The following is a 16241-nucleotide window of genomic DNA, read 5'->3' on the forward strand; positions in this document are numbered from 1 at the left end:
AGGGTTAGAGCCAGAACAGGGATTATATATCTCCTCATCTGGTGTGGGAGCGCCTCAGGATCCCCCAGAGGGAGCTGGAAGGCGCTGCCGGGGAGACGGATGTCTGGAGTATCTTGCCCGAAAATTAATAGATGTATTTTGTGGCTTGATTTTTCTTTGCGGCTGGTCACAAAAAATATTCATTTTCTTATAGTTGTTGTAATCCTAAAAACAAAAATACACAACACACCTTTGTTTGAAGCTAATAATTGGACTGGACTGGATGTAACAAAGCTTTGTAGAATATATTTTTGATTTTATTGCAGTACCAGTTACTTTTAATTGTAAATATTTAAGAAAACAGAAAACAATCAAATGTTTTAGAAAGGAGCTGATGGCAAATAACAAACTGGAACAAGCAGAGCCTGATAGCATAAAAAATACAGAGTCAGTACAGTCAGACCTGCTCTATCCTAACATGATGATCAGTTTGATTTGTGCCACTCTACTGCATCAGTCTCAAAGGGATTTAACTTAAAGAGTTCAACCAAACCTAACCTTCCCTTTTTCTCTCTGTCTGTCTCAATAACAGCCAACCAACAAGAGGAAGAGGGAGCAGGACAGCAGCTCTGGATCCAGCGAGGAGCCCCCGGCCTCCAGACCCCAGCCCTCCACCTCTGGCTCACAGGTAAGGATGGGAATCTTAAAGGAGCCTCAAGACTCGGTTTGATTCTGTTTAGTTGGTGTAGGCTTGAATTCAAAATGATTTTCGACTGAATGATAAGGAAAGAACGCAAAATTTAAATTCTGAGTTTTGACATTTGTGAATCTGTGCCAAATCATCCATGTTTTTATTGCAAGACATGTAGAAAACCTTTTCTTTTCCCCAGCCCTGCTCACAGGTGCACCCTGTTCAGCCAGAGAGGAGCTCCAGTCCTCAGCCGTCCACCTCCGGCCATCAGGTGAACGCTGCCCCGCCAGAGAGGAGCTCCACCCCCCAGCCGTCCACCTCAGGCCCACAGGGTGGAGAGCAGGAGGCTGCCCCGACGGGAGTAAGTAGTCCATCCTAACACTCTGCTGTAAATGTGCACACACACAGAGAAGTGCCTTCTGTGGAGTAATACAGTGATTGTGAAAATACAGGAAATCACTCATAGAAGAATTCCAGTAGGCATTTTTCGAGCACATGGTTTAACGTGAGAAAGTTCGTGTGGAGGGATTACTTTTCCTTCAAGAAAATAGGGCTGACTTGTGAGTGGTCGTGGTGTTTCTGTCGGCAGAGTGACCTCCACGACCTGCCTCGACCCAAATGACTCGTCTGATTCTTCTTACTGAACTCGTTGGAGCTTTTTCTGACTCTTTTCCCCTCTGCCCATCTTTCTAAAAGCTGCGTCCTTTTGGGCCGAGTCAGAGAGAGAGAGCGCCTCAGAGACGCCCCGAACGCCACCAGCCACCTGCCGGAGGACGACGCAGACCTCGCGACCGCCGCTTTGATGTGCAGGTAACACTCTCCGTGTTGGGCAGGCCTACTGTGGCCATGCCCACATGGGTTCCACTTGCTAGTCAGTCTCAGGTGATGTCTGAGGTTTGGGGTTGGTGGGTTAACTCTCCTTACAGTGTGGAGCTGTGAAACTCCTCTCAGGTAAAGGGCGTGCGTTACTGCACCATCAGGTAAAGTATACTTAGTGGCAATTCCACCGCCACACACACACACACACACACACACACACACACACACACACACACACACACGTTTATAAATCTTCCTCTACAGCTCTTTGTTTTCCTGCTTTATATAAAAAAAAAACTTTTGTATGTCGATGTATTGATAATTTAATAAGATAAGATGTTAATAAGTAGTAATATGTTTATGATAAGTTGTGATAAGTTTAGGTCGTAGATAAATAATGATAAGTTTAAGATATTAATAGGTATCTTTAGGACATAGATAACTATTAAGTTTTAATTATAGATAAGTAATGTAAGTTAAAGAGACAAGTATAGATTAGTTTAAGTTATTGGTAAGGGATAAGTTTAAGTTCTAAATAAGTAACAATGCGTTTAAGATATTGATATGTATAAAATTTTCAATAGTAAGTTTAAGATATAAATATAGATTAGGTTATAGATAAGTGATAAGTTTATGCTGTAAGTTGTGACAAGTATAAGTATATATAAGTAAGTATAAGTTACTGATAAGTTTTGGATAAGAACTAAAGTAACTAAGGGTAAGTTTAAGGATAAGTATTGATTATTTTAGGTTATAGATAAGTGATAAGTGCAGGTTGTAAATACTAAGTAAGGTTAAGTATAAGATATTGACAAGTATAGAAAAGTGTAGGTTGTAAATACATCATGATAAGTTTAGATATTGTTGTGTGTGAAGTGTTAAGTTTAGGTCATTAATAAGTAATGGTAAGTTTAGGATATAAGTAACTACTTATAAGGCTTTCAACTCTTTCCCTTTCCTCTCATGAAAAACAAGAAACTTCTTTGTAGATTGTAAAGTTAAGCGTTGTTAATCTTTTTTTCTCCACTTTCTTTAAAAAGTTTTAAAAATTAAAAATTCAAAAATGTAAAAGACTGAAAGGCTTTGGGAGGGTCCCCAGGAAATGTTTCATTCATTTTTTTAATTTTAAAGCTATGTCTCGGCTATTTTAATTAAGAAAGAAATACTCTTTTACAATCTTTGTTTGTAGTCTTTTTTAAATTTAAATCTCAGGTTTTGAATTAAAAATAGGTTGAACGCAATTTTAAGAGTTTGCAGAGCAGTTTCATATTGTTGTTGGTTTGTTAAATTTAAATGGAGCATTTCCAGAGGGTCAGGGTTAGGGTGGGGGGACCCTCCTAAAACCCTTTCTTTGTCTAACTCTTGTTACTGTTACTGAGTTATCATAAGTCTCCTCTGCCATTTCTTTCAGTTCACTCCTCACAAATGTACATATATTTGTTCAAACTTTAGGATTTTTGCAGGTAAAAGGAAATCTTTAACTTAACTGGTTTAAAAATGTATATATTAAAACATATTGATTAAAAGTGTAAAAGAAGGAAAAGACTTCAGGATGGTCTCAAGGAAATGTTTCATTCAAACCTCTTTTCACTGTAGTTGATGTAATTCCTCCGGAGTCATTATTTACAATATTAAATTCATTTGTTGAAATAAATAGCATTTTTTCATTTTTATTGATGAGTAATTGAAAACAATTTTCAGAAACTACAGACTAAGCATATGATAGCAAATAATTTTCGAAACAACAAGCACCATGTTTGGATGTAACATTTCCAGAGGGTTAGGGTTAGGGTGGGCGGAGCCTCCTGAAGCTCTTTCCTTCTCTTACTCTTATTACTGTGACGTACGGTACGGTGAGTCATGATAAGTCTTGGTTATGGTGGGTTAGACCCACTCAAAGCGTTTTTCTTCTGTTACTTCGGTAACTGTTACTCAGTAGTTACAACCCATCTACAAAAACAATTAAAAAGCATTAGCATATACATCATTAATGAAATTTACCTAATTTCTTAACACATATTTTGTTTATTTAAGTTTATTTAACATCCTTAAAAATAGAGTGTAAAATGTCTTAATAAAATTATAATCTTATTTTAATAAAGTTTTTTTTTACTATAAATTAGATTTTTTAGATTTATATAAATGAGTTTTTTTTCTGTTAAAGATAATAAAAAGTACAGACCGGTGTTAGATTGTAAAACTAGTGTGTGAACAACAGGAAACAGATATTTGGATAGAACATTACCAAAAGGTGTTAATAATATGATATGTTTTGTTATTCTAATAATAATAGAATTAGATCTGTATAATTTCAAAACCTTGTTCCGTGTTACTGGGACATACGTCATCAATCTGAGATTAGTTTACATGTAGAAAATTGTAATTACAAAAAACTACAAAAACAGAAATAGAAACCTGAAGATTGACTTCAAAAAGAGAGTCAAAGGACTTTAGGATCGTCTACACTGCATTATGTTCATGTCATGACTGAACAGAAATCATTTCCCATGATGCAACAAATTTGATGTGTATTTGATCTGATGTTAGTCTGATTTCAGCCACAAGAGGTCAGGAGTTCACAGGTCTCATTCACTAATATCACAGCCTGCACTCTTTTGTCAGAGTAGAGTTCAATCTTAGCAGTTTATTGTGAAAGTCATCAGGATACTGAGCTGTGCAGCTGACTCAGAGACTAAATAAACAGCTCCGAGTCTTGTCACCCTCAGTCATCATCATCACAGAGAATGTAAATTTGGATATTAAGAGATATTTGGGAACTGAATAATTGATTGTAGTGAATTTGCACTGTTTTACATCCATGTTTACACAACAGGTCAGTAATATGAATTGATTTGTTTTTTTGGACGATAGAAATGTGTATGGTGTCACTCACGTACATATAAGTGCTTTTGCACATGCTAGTAGAGCACAAGACACAAACTAAACTGGAGCCCAGTGATCAAAACATGCTCCATAGTTCCACCAGTGACCAGTAACTCCACTGGGAACCTGTTATGGAGCTTGTACCGAGCACTCCTGACCTCTTGTGGCTGAAACTTGTAAAACCACTTTGATTGGCTGCTTTGCTTCTGGCATTTTCTTCCCTGGTTGGTATCAAGTATTGCATTTTGAACAACAGGAAGCAGATATTTGGATGGAACATTGCCAAAGGGTTTGGGTTAGGGAGGGTTGGACCCTCCTAAAGCCCTTTGCTTCTGTTACTGAGACATTAGAGCGAGTTCACCAGCACAGAAAACAGCTTACACTGAACTGAGGGAAACACAAAAGTAATCTGTGCATGATAGTACATGTAATATTGATCATATTGATTGATTTATCGATTGATTAGTTAATTTAAGTGTTGTGACTTGTTGTGCCGATAACAATACAGAACAAAAACAATACAAAGACGGTCGCGTAGCCCTTTCTAATACGTCCACAGAACAAAATATATATTATACAAGGAGCATTTCTTAATATACAAACCAGTAATAGACAATTATACCGGATACAGTGTTTTCTGGAGTAATGTCCATGCATTTCAATGAATCTGGCTAAGGCGTAAATCTTGTCCTTAAAGAGCCAACTCAACATATCACACCCAGAGGCAAGCTACCAGATCTTAACTGAGCACACAGGGGCCTCTGTCCCCTTTCTTAAGTTTGATGTTAAATAAGGTTTTGTGTAGTGATTTTCTTTAATTTGAACATAATTTCTGAGTTTTGGCTTACTCCAGAGCTCCTCCTTCCATTGTTTCTGATGGAGGTGTAGTCATTTTTGTTTGACTGTATATATTTTACACTGCACATTATTAATGAAAATATAACGTAAGTCAGAAAAAAAGAATATTCAAAACTAGGGCAAAAACTGTGCTATAAAACCAATTATTAAATAAATAACAAGACAAAGCAACAAATAGCATAACGGGTATATCGAGAACAATGGGTTAGCTGTTGTTAATTTACCTTACAAATCATTCCCATAACATAATGACCCATACAAATAAAATACGATTAGATAAATCTAATTATTACAGGTAAACAGAGAAACTAAACAATAAATTAATAAAAGTAAGATAAAATTGATCTTCCTGCAGAGGGAAATTGTTTCAGTTGAAATGAAAAGTAGGAAAGAGTCAGAATATGTTAAGAGTCAAGAAAACAAAATATCAACAATAAAGATTATGACGAAGTTGCATAAAAAGTACGTAGTGCTAAAAATTTTAACAGGTTAACAAAATTCATAAGTATTAGTGTGATTATTAATAAGATTGTGTTAAGTTTAGGATATAGACATGTGTTAAGTTTGGGTTATCAATAAGTAATGGTATTTTTTGTATTTATTTTAAAGTATTTATTAGTTAAGGAAATAGATAAATGATGAGTTGAGTTTATAGATAAGTAATGGTGTGTTTAAGACGTAAGTTATTGAAAGACTTTGAAGTCTTCTTTCCTCTTCTAAAAAAATGTAGATAGTAAAGATAAGTGTTATAACTGTTTAATCCTCTTCCACTTTCTTCAAAAGTTTCATCAAAAGTTTCATCAAAAATAAATTTGAAAAGTGTCAAAGAAGGAAAGGCTTCAGGAGGGTCTCCAGGAAATGTTCCATTTATTCTTTCAATTTAAAAGCACCATTTAGGTTATTATAATTACTCAAGAAAGGACAAGAAATATTCTTTCAAAATTAGTATTGATAGTCTTTATTTAAATGTACATCTCAGTGTTTGAATTAAAAATAAGTTCAAAGCAATTTTAAAAGTTTACAGATCAGTTTTACATTGTTGTTGGTTTGTTGTATTTGGATGGAACATTTCCAGAGGGTTAGGGTTAGGGTGGGCGGAGCCTCCTAAAACCCTTTCCTTCTTTTACTCTTGTTACTGTTATTGAGTTATCATAAGTCCTCTCTGCCATTTCTTTTACTGTTTCTCAAATAAAAAGCATCTAATTTACACATTTAAGGATTTATATTAAAAGTTTTAGGATTTCCATAAGTATTGAAAGGTCTTTTGTCATATCACTCTGTTTCTTAAAAAAACAAAAACAAAATTTACCTTCACAAGTTTGATATTCAGGATGTTTGAAAGCATTTGAAAGTATTTTAACTCATTATTTAAATTTGCTTAAACATGTATGTGAAAATGTGTGTTAATTGAGGAAAAGGCTTCAGGGGGTCTAAAGGAAATGTTCCTGTCAAATCCCTTTTTACTTAAGCTGATGTAATTCTAATGCTGTTATTTTCAATATCTTATTCATTCGTTACATCAGAGAATATAAAAACAATTTCCAGAAAATATAAACTAGTGTTTGATATCTTATTATCATCTAAACAACAAGAACCACATTTGGATGTAACATTTCTGAAGGGTTAGGGTTAGGGTGGGCGGAGCCTCCTGAAGCTCTTTCCTTCTCTTACTCTTGTTACTGTGACTGAGTCATGATAAGTCTTGGTTACGGTGGGTTAGACCCACTCAAAGCGTTTTTCTTCTGTTACCTCTGTAACTGTTACTCAGTAGTTACAACTTATCTACAAAACACCACTGTCTTGTGTTTGAAAGGGAGTAGGAAGAAGCTATCAGCTTATCTAGTCCTACCCCCACTCCCACTGTGTCTATAGTATGCACTATAATACGTACCATAATAAAATGTTGTCTTTTACATTATATAACACATGATAATAGACATTAACTTTAATCACATTTATGACGTAACTATAATACAACTGTTATATATAATATATAATGGCAAATAATGCATGACCGTATGCATACCAAGCTATACTATATTATATGTGCTATATGCAGTACTATGACAATAATCACAATCATATTTACAATGTAATTATAATACAACAGTTATATTTAGTACCTAGTGATAGATACACCAATATTAAGTATAATACATAATGCCACATAACCCTTAATTATACTACAGTAGTTAAATATAATACACAATATTAGACATACCAATATATAAAGTATAATACATAATGCCATATAACCCATAATTATACTACAACAGTTATATGTATAATAAACAATACTAGACATGCCAATCTATAACCATTTCTTTAACCAATTTTTTTTACATATTTCCTCCTTCCTGGTCTCATTATCTTTCCAGAATCATGCTTCTGTATCTCTTTTTAAATTGTGCCAGATTATTACTGTGTCTGATCCCATCATCTACACTACTCCATAGACTCATCCCACACAACGACACACACACAAATGCTTTTAAAAGTTGTGCGTACAGATGGTTGATTTAAAATTAATTTCCCTCTATAGAAATATCACCCATCTCTGCCCCGAAACAGTCTTTTACTGTTACCTGAAAGTGAGTTGTTTCTTGCTTTAAACATTAATATTTCCAGTGTTGAATTCAATCAGGTCTATACACTTTAAGGCATTAGATCGTAGAAACAGTGCGTTGGTGTGCTCATAGTTTCCTACATTATGAATAATCCTCATGGCTTTCTTTTGTAGTGTACATATTTTGATGTGAGGTGCTTCTGTAGGTGTTGCCCCATATCTCCACACAATAATTTAAGTGTGACAGTACAAATGTACAATACAGGATATGTAGTGCTTTGTAGTTAAGAATGTGTCGTGTTTTGTCCAAAACTTCAATGCTCTTTGCTAACTTGGAACACACTTATTTCGTATGGGGTTTCCAGCAGATTTTGTCGTCTGACACCCAGAAATGGATTCTCATGTACTCTTTCAATCATAACTTTATCAATCATCACATGGACTTGTGTGTCAGTCTTACGATTTCCATACAACATAAAGTTAGTTTTGTTCAGGTTTAAAGACAGTTTATTTTAATCGAACTATACTTTTAATTTAGTCACTTTAGCTGATACCATTTCCAAATTTTCTCATCACGAAATCTATTAGTGTCGTCTCAGAATAGTTGATACCTTGCAGATGTCATTGATGTATAAAACAAACAATTTTGGTCCAAAAACTGAGTCATGTGGGACCCTGCAAGTAATTTTCAGACAATTTGACTTAAAGTCACCCATCTGTACAAACTGTTGTCTGTTCCCCACATAGCTTTTTAGCCAATCTAGCACCACACCTCATACACCGTACCTTTCCATTTTCTTCAACATTATGTCCAGTAAATCTGATTAGTGTCAGATTACAGTGGAGACAGTCTGTCTTCAGGATCTGATTTGAGAAACAAATGTGATTTTCCTGCAGTCTGAAGGTAGCTGATGACATCAGAGCTCACCTGAGAGCCTGCAGCTCACCTGTCTGTGTGTCTCTGTGCTGATCAGCTGCTGCTGCCAGAATCCTCCTGATAAAAGGATGCATTGCATTTACAAAGTGATTAACTGACGAGCTGTTGATAATTTACTCTACATATAATATCCATAATAAAATGATTCATAAGATAAGCCTCTATTGATTCCCAGAGGGGATATTCAGGTGTTGCAGCAGCAGAAAGAAAGTAATAGTCACAGATATATAGAGAAGGTAAAAAGATAGTATTTTGTTTTGTGGGGAGGGAATTTTTTGTACAACAGCTGCACTACAAAGAAGAAGAAGAGAGTGCAAATATATAACATGCAAATAAAGCTAAAAATAAACTAAAGATTATCAATAAGGTACAAAAAAAAGGAGACAATGCCAGAAATGTCAAAAGGTCAACGGTAAGGCTCATAAATGAACAGGTTAATGGTACAGTGAAAATCCAAGATATACAGGTAAGTAAAAAAGAGATTTGAATAGAAATAAAATAAAAACTGTGAAATGACAAGGTAAGAGTGACACAGTGGTGTGATTAGTAGCAGCAAAGTCAACAAGGTATAGTTTATGTAAACAGTGTACACCAGAATCATTTGTTACAACACGAGTCCTAAAGCCATTTCTGTCTGTTATTGAGTCATCAGAGCGAGTTCAGCAGCAACACAGTTTAGATGGTTTAGTGATCAACACGTCCACCATTAACAGGTCCACCATGAACAAAATTATGTGGACGCACACTCTAATTACTCTAAGCATGCCAGATACATACAAGTCAGAATATATTTATTTTCATCAGGCAACTTTACAACAAAAAAAATTTTTTGAACAAATTAAGTTCTGTTATCTCATTTACAAGTTCTAGCTGCAAATCCTGTTCAAACAATGATATTGCATTGATAAACCGCCTGATATTATTGCAACAAACATTGACAGCATTTTCTAGCAAGGTCATTTTAAATGTTATTTTAATAATAATGGTTCTGATGATGAGTGGACGGCGAGGCGCAGGAGGTTTGCTGCCACAGGAATTTGACTCTCTGAAGCTGGAAACAGGCCAGTATCAAGACAGAAGAAAATATCTTTATCAGAAGGTAAAACTGTGAATTTTAACACAGGTTCTAGCAAACACTTTGTAGTACATGTCAATTTTGTATTGCAGTAGTATTTGCGATGTTTAATGTCTTTCAGATTGAGAAGTATCCTCTCCAGCACAATACAGGAAATGACTAACTGAAGAATCCCAGTAGGCATTTTTAGTGCACAGACTTTGAACATGAGAAAGTTGACGTGGATGTATTTATGTCCTTGAAAAAAAAACACGACCGACTTGTGAATGGTCTTCTGTTGTCAGAGTGACCTCATGGAGCTGCCACAACCCAAATGACTTGTCTCATTCTTCTCACTGAAGTTGTTTGACTTGTTTCTACCTTTTCCTCCTCTGCCCCTCTCTCTAACAGCCTCGTGCGAGGAGGCTGAGATGGAGACAGAGGAACCGGGGGAGCAGCTGGAACGCCACGAGCCATCTGCTTCTGGCCCGCTGCAAGGAGGGAGGAAGGAGCAGGAGTCATAATACAGACCTTGCGACTGCTACTTAGGTGTGCAGGCAACACTCTGAGTTGGTCAGACCTCCTTTAAACATTCCCGTTTGGTTTCCGATGGCTTGTGAGTTGGAAGTGATGGCACATGTTTGGGGTTGGCGGTTCAGTTCTCCTTATAGTGTGGAGCTGTAAAACTCCTCACAGGTAAAGGGCTGTGTTATTTTACCATAAGGTAAAGTATACTTGGCTAACATTTTCCTTAGTGTCATTATAGGTGTGCTGATTTTGTGTAGAGACAGAACTACAAGAAAATATATAAGTATAATACATAAAAAAAAATATATATATATGTACACATATACAGAGAGAGAGATAGTGCCTAAAATCACGACACACACACAGCTGTGTTGTGCATGCTGTGTTTGTGCCCCTGATATTTGCTCCTGATGATATTTATTATGTGTTATGTACTTTCACATTGATATATTGTATAATTCAATGCTTTAAATGCTTCAAAACATTGCTTGTTTTGCAGAATAAAATCCTTTAATGGTAGCTTCCTGGTGTGCAGATCTCTATCTCTTTACACTAATTCCAATAATATAATGATGCACCAGTCAGACTGCGATAGAAAACAGGCCAGCAGTAATTAGCAGGGTGATGATAAATGCTCTTTAATAATACTTGATGTGATGAAGAGTGGATGGCCAGGCTCAGGAGGTTTGCTGCCACATCATGAGTTTGAAACAGGCCAGTATCAACACAGAGGAAATGATCTTAATCTGAAGGTAAAACTCTTTCCTTTAAATCACGTTACAGTAAACACTAGGCTTTACACGATCACGATTTTTGGGCCGATCGCCGATCACCGATCAGTGAGTTTAAATAAACCGATAACCGATCACCGATCCGATCACGTGAGGAGCAATATTTAAATTACTTGTGTTTATGTACTTATATACTTATGTGCTGTTTCCTGAGTATCAATCTTGCCATGCCCCAGTCTGACTGAGATACAAGGGTTAAACATCAATGACCTCTGGAGGGCATTAAAGGACTGACAGGTTCAGTTAAGTTCAGTCTGGACAATCAAAAATATAACCCAAGACAAAAATAATTAGCACAACTTATAGTAATTAAATTACTTTATTGCAATTAATTACTTTCCTGTAACAAGTAAATACTGCAAATTAAGGACAGTAATGCTGCCTCAAACATACAGCAGCATATCAATGAAATTAACAGTCACAGACTGTAACTCTAGTACAAATAGAAGGCTGCCTCAAAACATTCATATACATCCATGAAATTAACAGTTACACACTTGTGCAAATAAAAGACAGTATTGCTGCCTCAAAACATTAATTAACAGTCATACTTGTGCAAATAAAGGGCACTAGGTCAGTATTAGTAATGCTGCCTCAGAACACTGATACACAACTTAGTGATTAACAAAATTAAGGGCAGTAATGCTGCACCAGAACACTGGCTACTGGCTACCATTTTAACTAAAAAATAAATAATGACACCCAGGTCAACAGAAAATATGGCACCCAGGCCACCTGTATTTCCAATAAATAAAATAAATAGCAGCCAGGTAGTACTATACAGTACAAGTAAAATAAAATTCAAAATGGAATGAGGTGATTGTAAACTTGCCATATTACTTAGGCCAAATGCTTATGCCTTTTCAAACATCAATGGCAGATTCTTTCTAACAAAGAGGAGCATCTCAACTTTCCTGGCTGAAAGTCTGCTTCTTTGAGCATCCAGGATGTTGGATGCAGTGCTGAATAGGCGCTCACTGTCCACACTAGTGCAGGGTGCAGACAGGTAAGCTCTTGCAGCAGTGGTGAGGGCAGAAAAGCGATCCTGATTGGCTCTCCAGTAAGCCAGGGGGTCAGCATCCTGAAGGATGACAGGCTCTGACAGGTAGAGATTCAGCTGTGACATTGCTGTAGTGGCTTGCTGTGGCCTTTCTTGCATGATCTCACCCAACATCGATGACAAGGAACCGGGTCGTGCTATCTTCTCAGCTGGCTCATCTGCGTTGCTGGCTTCAGGTCCTTGTGCTTCATCAGGGACTGTCTGTGCATCCAGCAGCTCTAAAAGCTGCTCCCGTGTGTGTGCCTTCAGCTCTGCAGAATAGCATCGATCCTTGTACCTTTAGTAAAACAAAATAATAAAACATTGCATTAATTTAACTTAGCATTTGTTCTTTTAGAGCAATTTAGAATAAGACTGACTGTAACTAAATGCTCTGTTTGATTTCACTTGTACACTTGAGTTTAACTGACACTGAGGCATTTGTGTAAAAGCAAATATATAAGCTGGATGAAATAAATTTTATCCAATTAACAGAACATTTGATATTCTAAATCAGGGTGTAAGGCTATTCTAAATCACATTATTTTATTACTGTATATTAATTTTAATTATATTTTGCAGATTATCTTAGTTTTTAATGTTTTTTTCCTCACCTTGGGTCTAATAGAGTTGCCAAACTGTAGAGGGGTTCATCTTCAATCCCATCGAATCTCCTGGTTACAGCTCTCAGTAGCTCAGCTTTTGCAGTCCCCACACCACGATCTGATGGGGCATCTCTGCTCAGGAACCGTTTTAAAGCCAACACAGATGGAATCACGTCTGCAGCTGATGCAGTGGATGAGCTTATTGCTCTTGTGAGCTCCTCAAATGGTTCCAGAATTGTTATGATGTGTTCTATCAGACCCCACTGGTTGGCATTGAAGGAAGCAGGAACTTCATGCTCAGCTCCATAAGCAGCCAATGCGCGTTTTTGTCCCAGCAGGCTTTGGAGCATATAAAAGCTGCTGTTCCACCGGGTGGTAACGTCTTGCTGGAACTTTTTAATATTCTGGCCCAGCTGTTGTTGCACATCATGAAATGCACAGTATGCTTGAGGAGAGCGTTTAAAGTGCCCGATGATGCGTCTCCCCGTCGCGAGGATGTCCGTTATCATGCGCTGTGCCAATAACCCGTCGTGGATCGCTAGTTGAAGCGTGTGTGCCATGCATGGCAAAGTCGGCAGTCCTCCTTCACGCATGGCTTTTGCCATGTTTGCGGCATTATCCCGCAGTACAACGTGGACTCTCTCTCTGGGAATCTGCCACGTCTGGAGCATGTTCTCGAATTTTGTCACCAACGCTGCAGCAGAATGTGACTCGCGGAATTCCTGTGCGTGTAGGACCGCAGCTCGGAGTTTAAAGTTTGAATCAATCCACTGGGCCGTTAAACTCAGTAGTGACATTGGGCTGACGTCTGAGGACCAAATGTCTGTAGTGAAACTGATAGAAGGATTGCCCTCCATCAGAAGGCTCTCTACACGTGAATGGACATCCCGGTGTAGCTCACTCAAACCTGTCTCACCGCAATACGTGTGTCCTGGGAGGCGGTAGCGTGGATCAAAGTAAGTTAGCAGCCGTTGAAATGCAGGGTTCTCCACAATATTAAACGGCAGGTCAGACAGCACAATAAACTCCATCAGCCTCCTTGTGCCACCCCTTGCCTTCTCACTGTCCCGACTATACGGACGAGCAGCAGTGTCCAAAGTTGTTTGCTTTAGCATCCGTTTCGGAGTTTGCTTTTCTTTTTCTTTCTCCGCGCTGTGTTTCTTGAACTTGACATGCTCCTCCGGATGTATCTTTTCCAAGTGCCTGATTAAATTTGTCGTGTTGAAAGTTTTTGCCGATGTTCCCCCGCGAGGTACTGTAGCGTTGCATATATTGCAGATAGCTTGTGCTATGTCTGATTCTCTCACTTTGAAGAACTTCCACACCTCCGACATTTTTGTTTGTGCCGCAAACAAGGATGTTGCTGTCGTGAGGATTCAAAGAAACTTTATTGTCCGTCACATAGCGACAGTACTCAAAACAGGAAGAGGCACGAAGACGAAAATGAAGTTTTTTTTAATCATGAATCATTAGCTCTCGGATACAAACAAATAAACATGTCGATGCTGTGAAACTAGTTTGGAGTAAATGAGACAGATTAAAAAAATTTCAACACGACCATGACGTCATTGATCGGATCGGTGATTTATGACATGACGCCCGATCCCGATCATTTCAAAAAATGCCAAATATCGGCCGATCCGATATAGCCGATATGATCTGTGTAAAGCCTAGTAAACACTTTGTGGCTGGTGCATAATATGAAGTGTGTGTTGCAGTTGTATTTGTGTTGTTTGATCTCTTCCAGATGAAGAAGTGTCCGCTCCAGCACAGAGGCCAGAAATCTCTGTTTGGAGGAACACAGTTGTGTGTGTGGATTTCATTTTGCAAAGGTACTGACATGTTTGTTTGATTGGCATTACCTTAAGCAGTGGCACTGTGTGATCTTTATGATGAGTTATTCTATTTATTTTATATTATTTAGTTATCCAGCAGAGACCCATCATCATCATCTCTCTGTCAAGATGTCCCAGCTGTCCCCACTGCTTCTACACCTCCAGCTGTTCCCCCATCTCCATCTGCTGCTCCGGACATTTACAAACGACTCGCTGTGGATTTAAAAATGGTGAATATATTCATTCATTTGCATGCCTCTGGTGCTGCTTTTCGGGGTGGGGGTGGGGGGGCTACGTCTACACTCACCTGACTTTCTTCACTAATTTCTTTTAATTTCCCCTTATCTATCTTGTATAAGTTGAATTTGTATTCATCATTTTATTAATATTTTATATCACTGCCTGGGAGAAACAAGAATACAAATGCAAAAAGATCTAGAAAGTTATGGACAAGATAAAGCAGCAGTGTGCACGCATACACTACAGAAGGCAGCAGCACACAGGACAAATCTAAACACATGTACCGATATGACTTTAATGTTTTATTTAAGTGCTAAATCATAACATGTGCCTTTGTGTTCGCACAAAATAGTATTTTTGTGTCATCCCAGTTGAAAAAAACACAATCTTAACAAAATTCATGATAAACTTAAATGTACAAGATAGAGTGGTGTTTTCTTTGAATTCTTAGAATAGCATGCTCAAGTCATATCTCACTTTCCTTTTTTAAATTAACATCTGTAATTGTCAGCAGTGATCCGATTTTTCAGACTTTGTCTTCAAATCTCCCTCATCTTAAGCTTTCATAGATAACCCCAATTGAGATGTGAGACAGATTCACCTTTGCAGCTTGGTATTTCAGAAAAAAAACACTTATCTTAGTTTCTCTGACCATTTTTTGTCTGCATGTAAATACAGGGAACAGGAAGTTTAATGTGAGGTCTGCGTGTTATCTGATTTTTCCTTCTACTGCAATTTACAGGTGATTGTTCTGCATGAAGGCTGGTGATGTCTACCCATAAACTCTTATTAATATGTTCCTAATATGGCCCTCTGGAAGATTCAAGCATTTAAATTAAAATAAAAATCTCTATGTATTCTGATATTATGACTTTCAAATGACTCACTTTTATTAAGGTTAATCAGAAAAATAATCAAACCTTCAATTATGAAAGAGAAATCCCCCTACCTTCAAGTATATTAATAGATTTCCAGTATATTATATTTTCCTCTAATAAATATAGTGGTATCATCACAAAAACTGGCATTTAAAGGGTTCATCTTCTTAAAATGAACAAACATTTGGTAGTTATATCAGGACTGAAGTTGTTTAAAACATTTTAGAAACACATCAGAAAATATGAATCCATAAAATTTTATGGTGGTTTATTGACAGGCGCATTTTTGCATGTAAGGGGGAAGAGTGTAAAGTATTTTTGAAAAGCTGACATGGCACACAAAATATTAAATCATCAAAATCAACGATACTGCTAATTAATAATATATTCAAGCCTGCAAAAAATAAAAATAAAAACCTAACATGACTTAAGTGTATTTAAAAAAATCATTTTTGTGTGTGTGGGTTTTTTTTTTCATTAAAAAACATCAGTGGTATCCACAAAAAACTGGCATTTAAAGAGTTAACATTCTGAAAAT

General features: G+C 37.0%; 1 protein-coding gene and 1 long non-coding RNA gene across 2 annotated transcripts; one reads left to right on the forward strand and one right to left on the reverse strand.

Annotated features, from left to right (window-relative positions):
* Positions 1-11406: 11406 nt before the first annotated feature.
* Positions 11407-14218, reverse strand: LOC121960808 (zinc finger BED domain-containing protein 4-like). The gene is made up of 2 exons (XM_042510670.2): positions 12760-14218; positions 11407-12443 (listed from the first exon to the last, which is right to left on the reverse strand). Exons 1-2 carry the CDS (start codon positions 14082-14084, stop codon positions 11960-11962), a joined length of 1809 nt encoding a protein of 602 aa, XP_042366604.2. The 5' UTR covers positions 14085-14218; the 3' UTR covers positions 11407-11959.
* Positions 14219-14438: 220 nt separating this feature from the next.
* LOC148187509 (uncharacterized) lies at positions 14439-15739 on the forward strand. Its single transcript, XR_015778764.1, has 3 exons — positions 14439-14582; positions 14675-14815; positions 15568-15739. It is a non-coding gene; the product is annotated as an uncharacterized LOC148187509 (long non-coding RNA).
* Positions 15740-16241: the final 502 nt, after the last annotated feature.

Source organism: Plectropomus leopardus, chromosome 14 (genome assembly GCF_026936395.1).
Source record: "Plectropomus leopardus strain MGB_pleo_1.0 chromosome 14, ASM2693639v1, whole genome shotgun sequence".
Lineage (NCBI taxonomy): Eukaryota > Metazoa > Chordata > Actinopteri > Perciformes > Serranidae > Plectropomus > Plectropomus leopardus.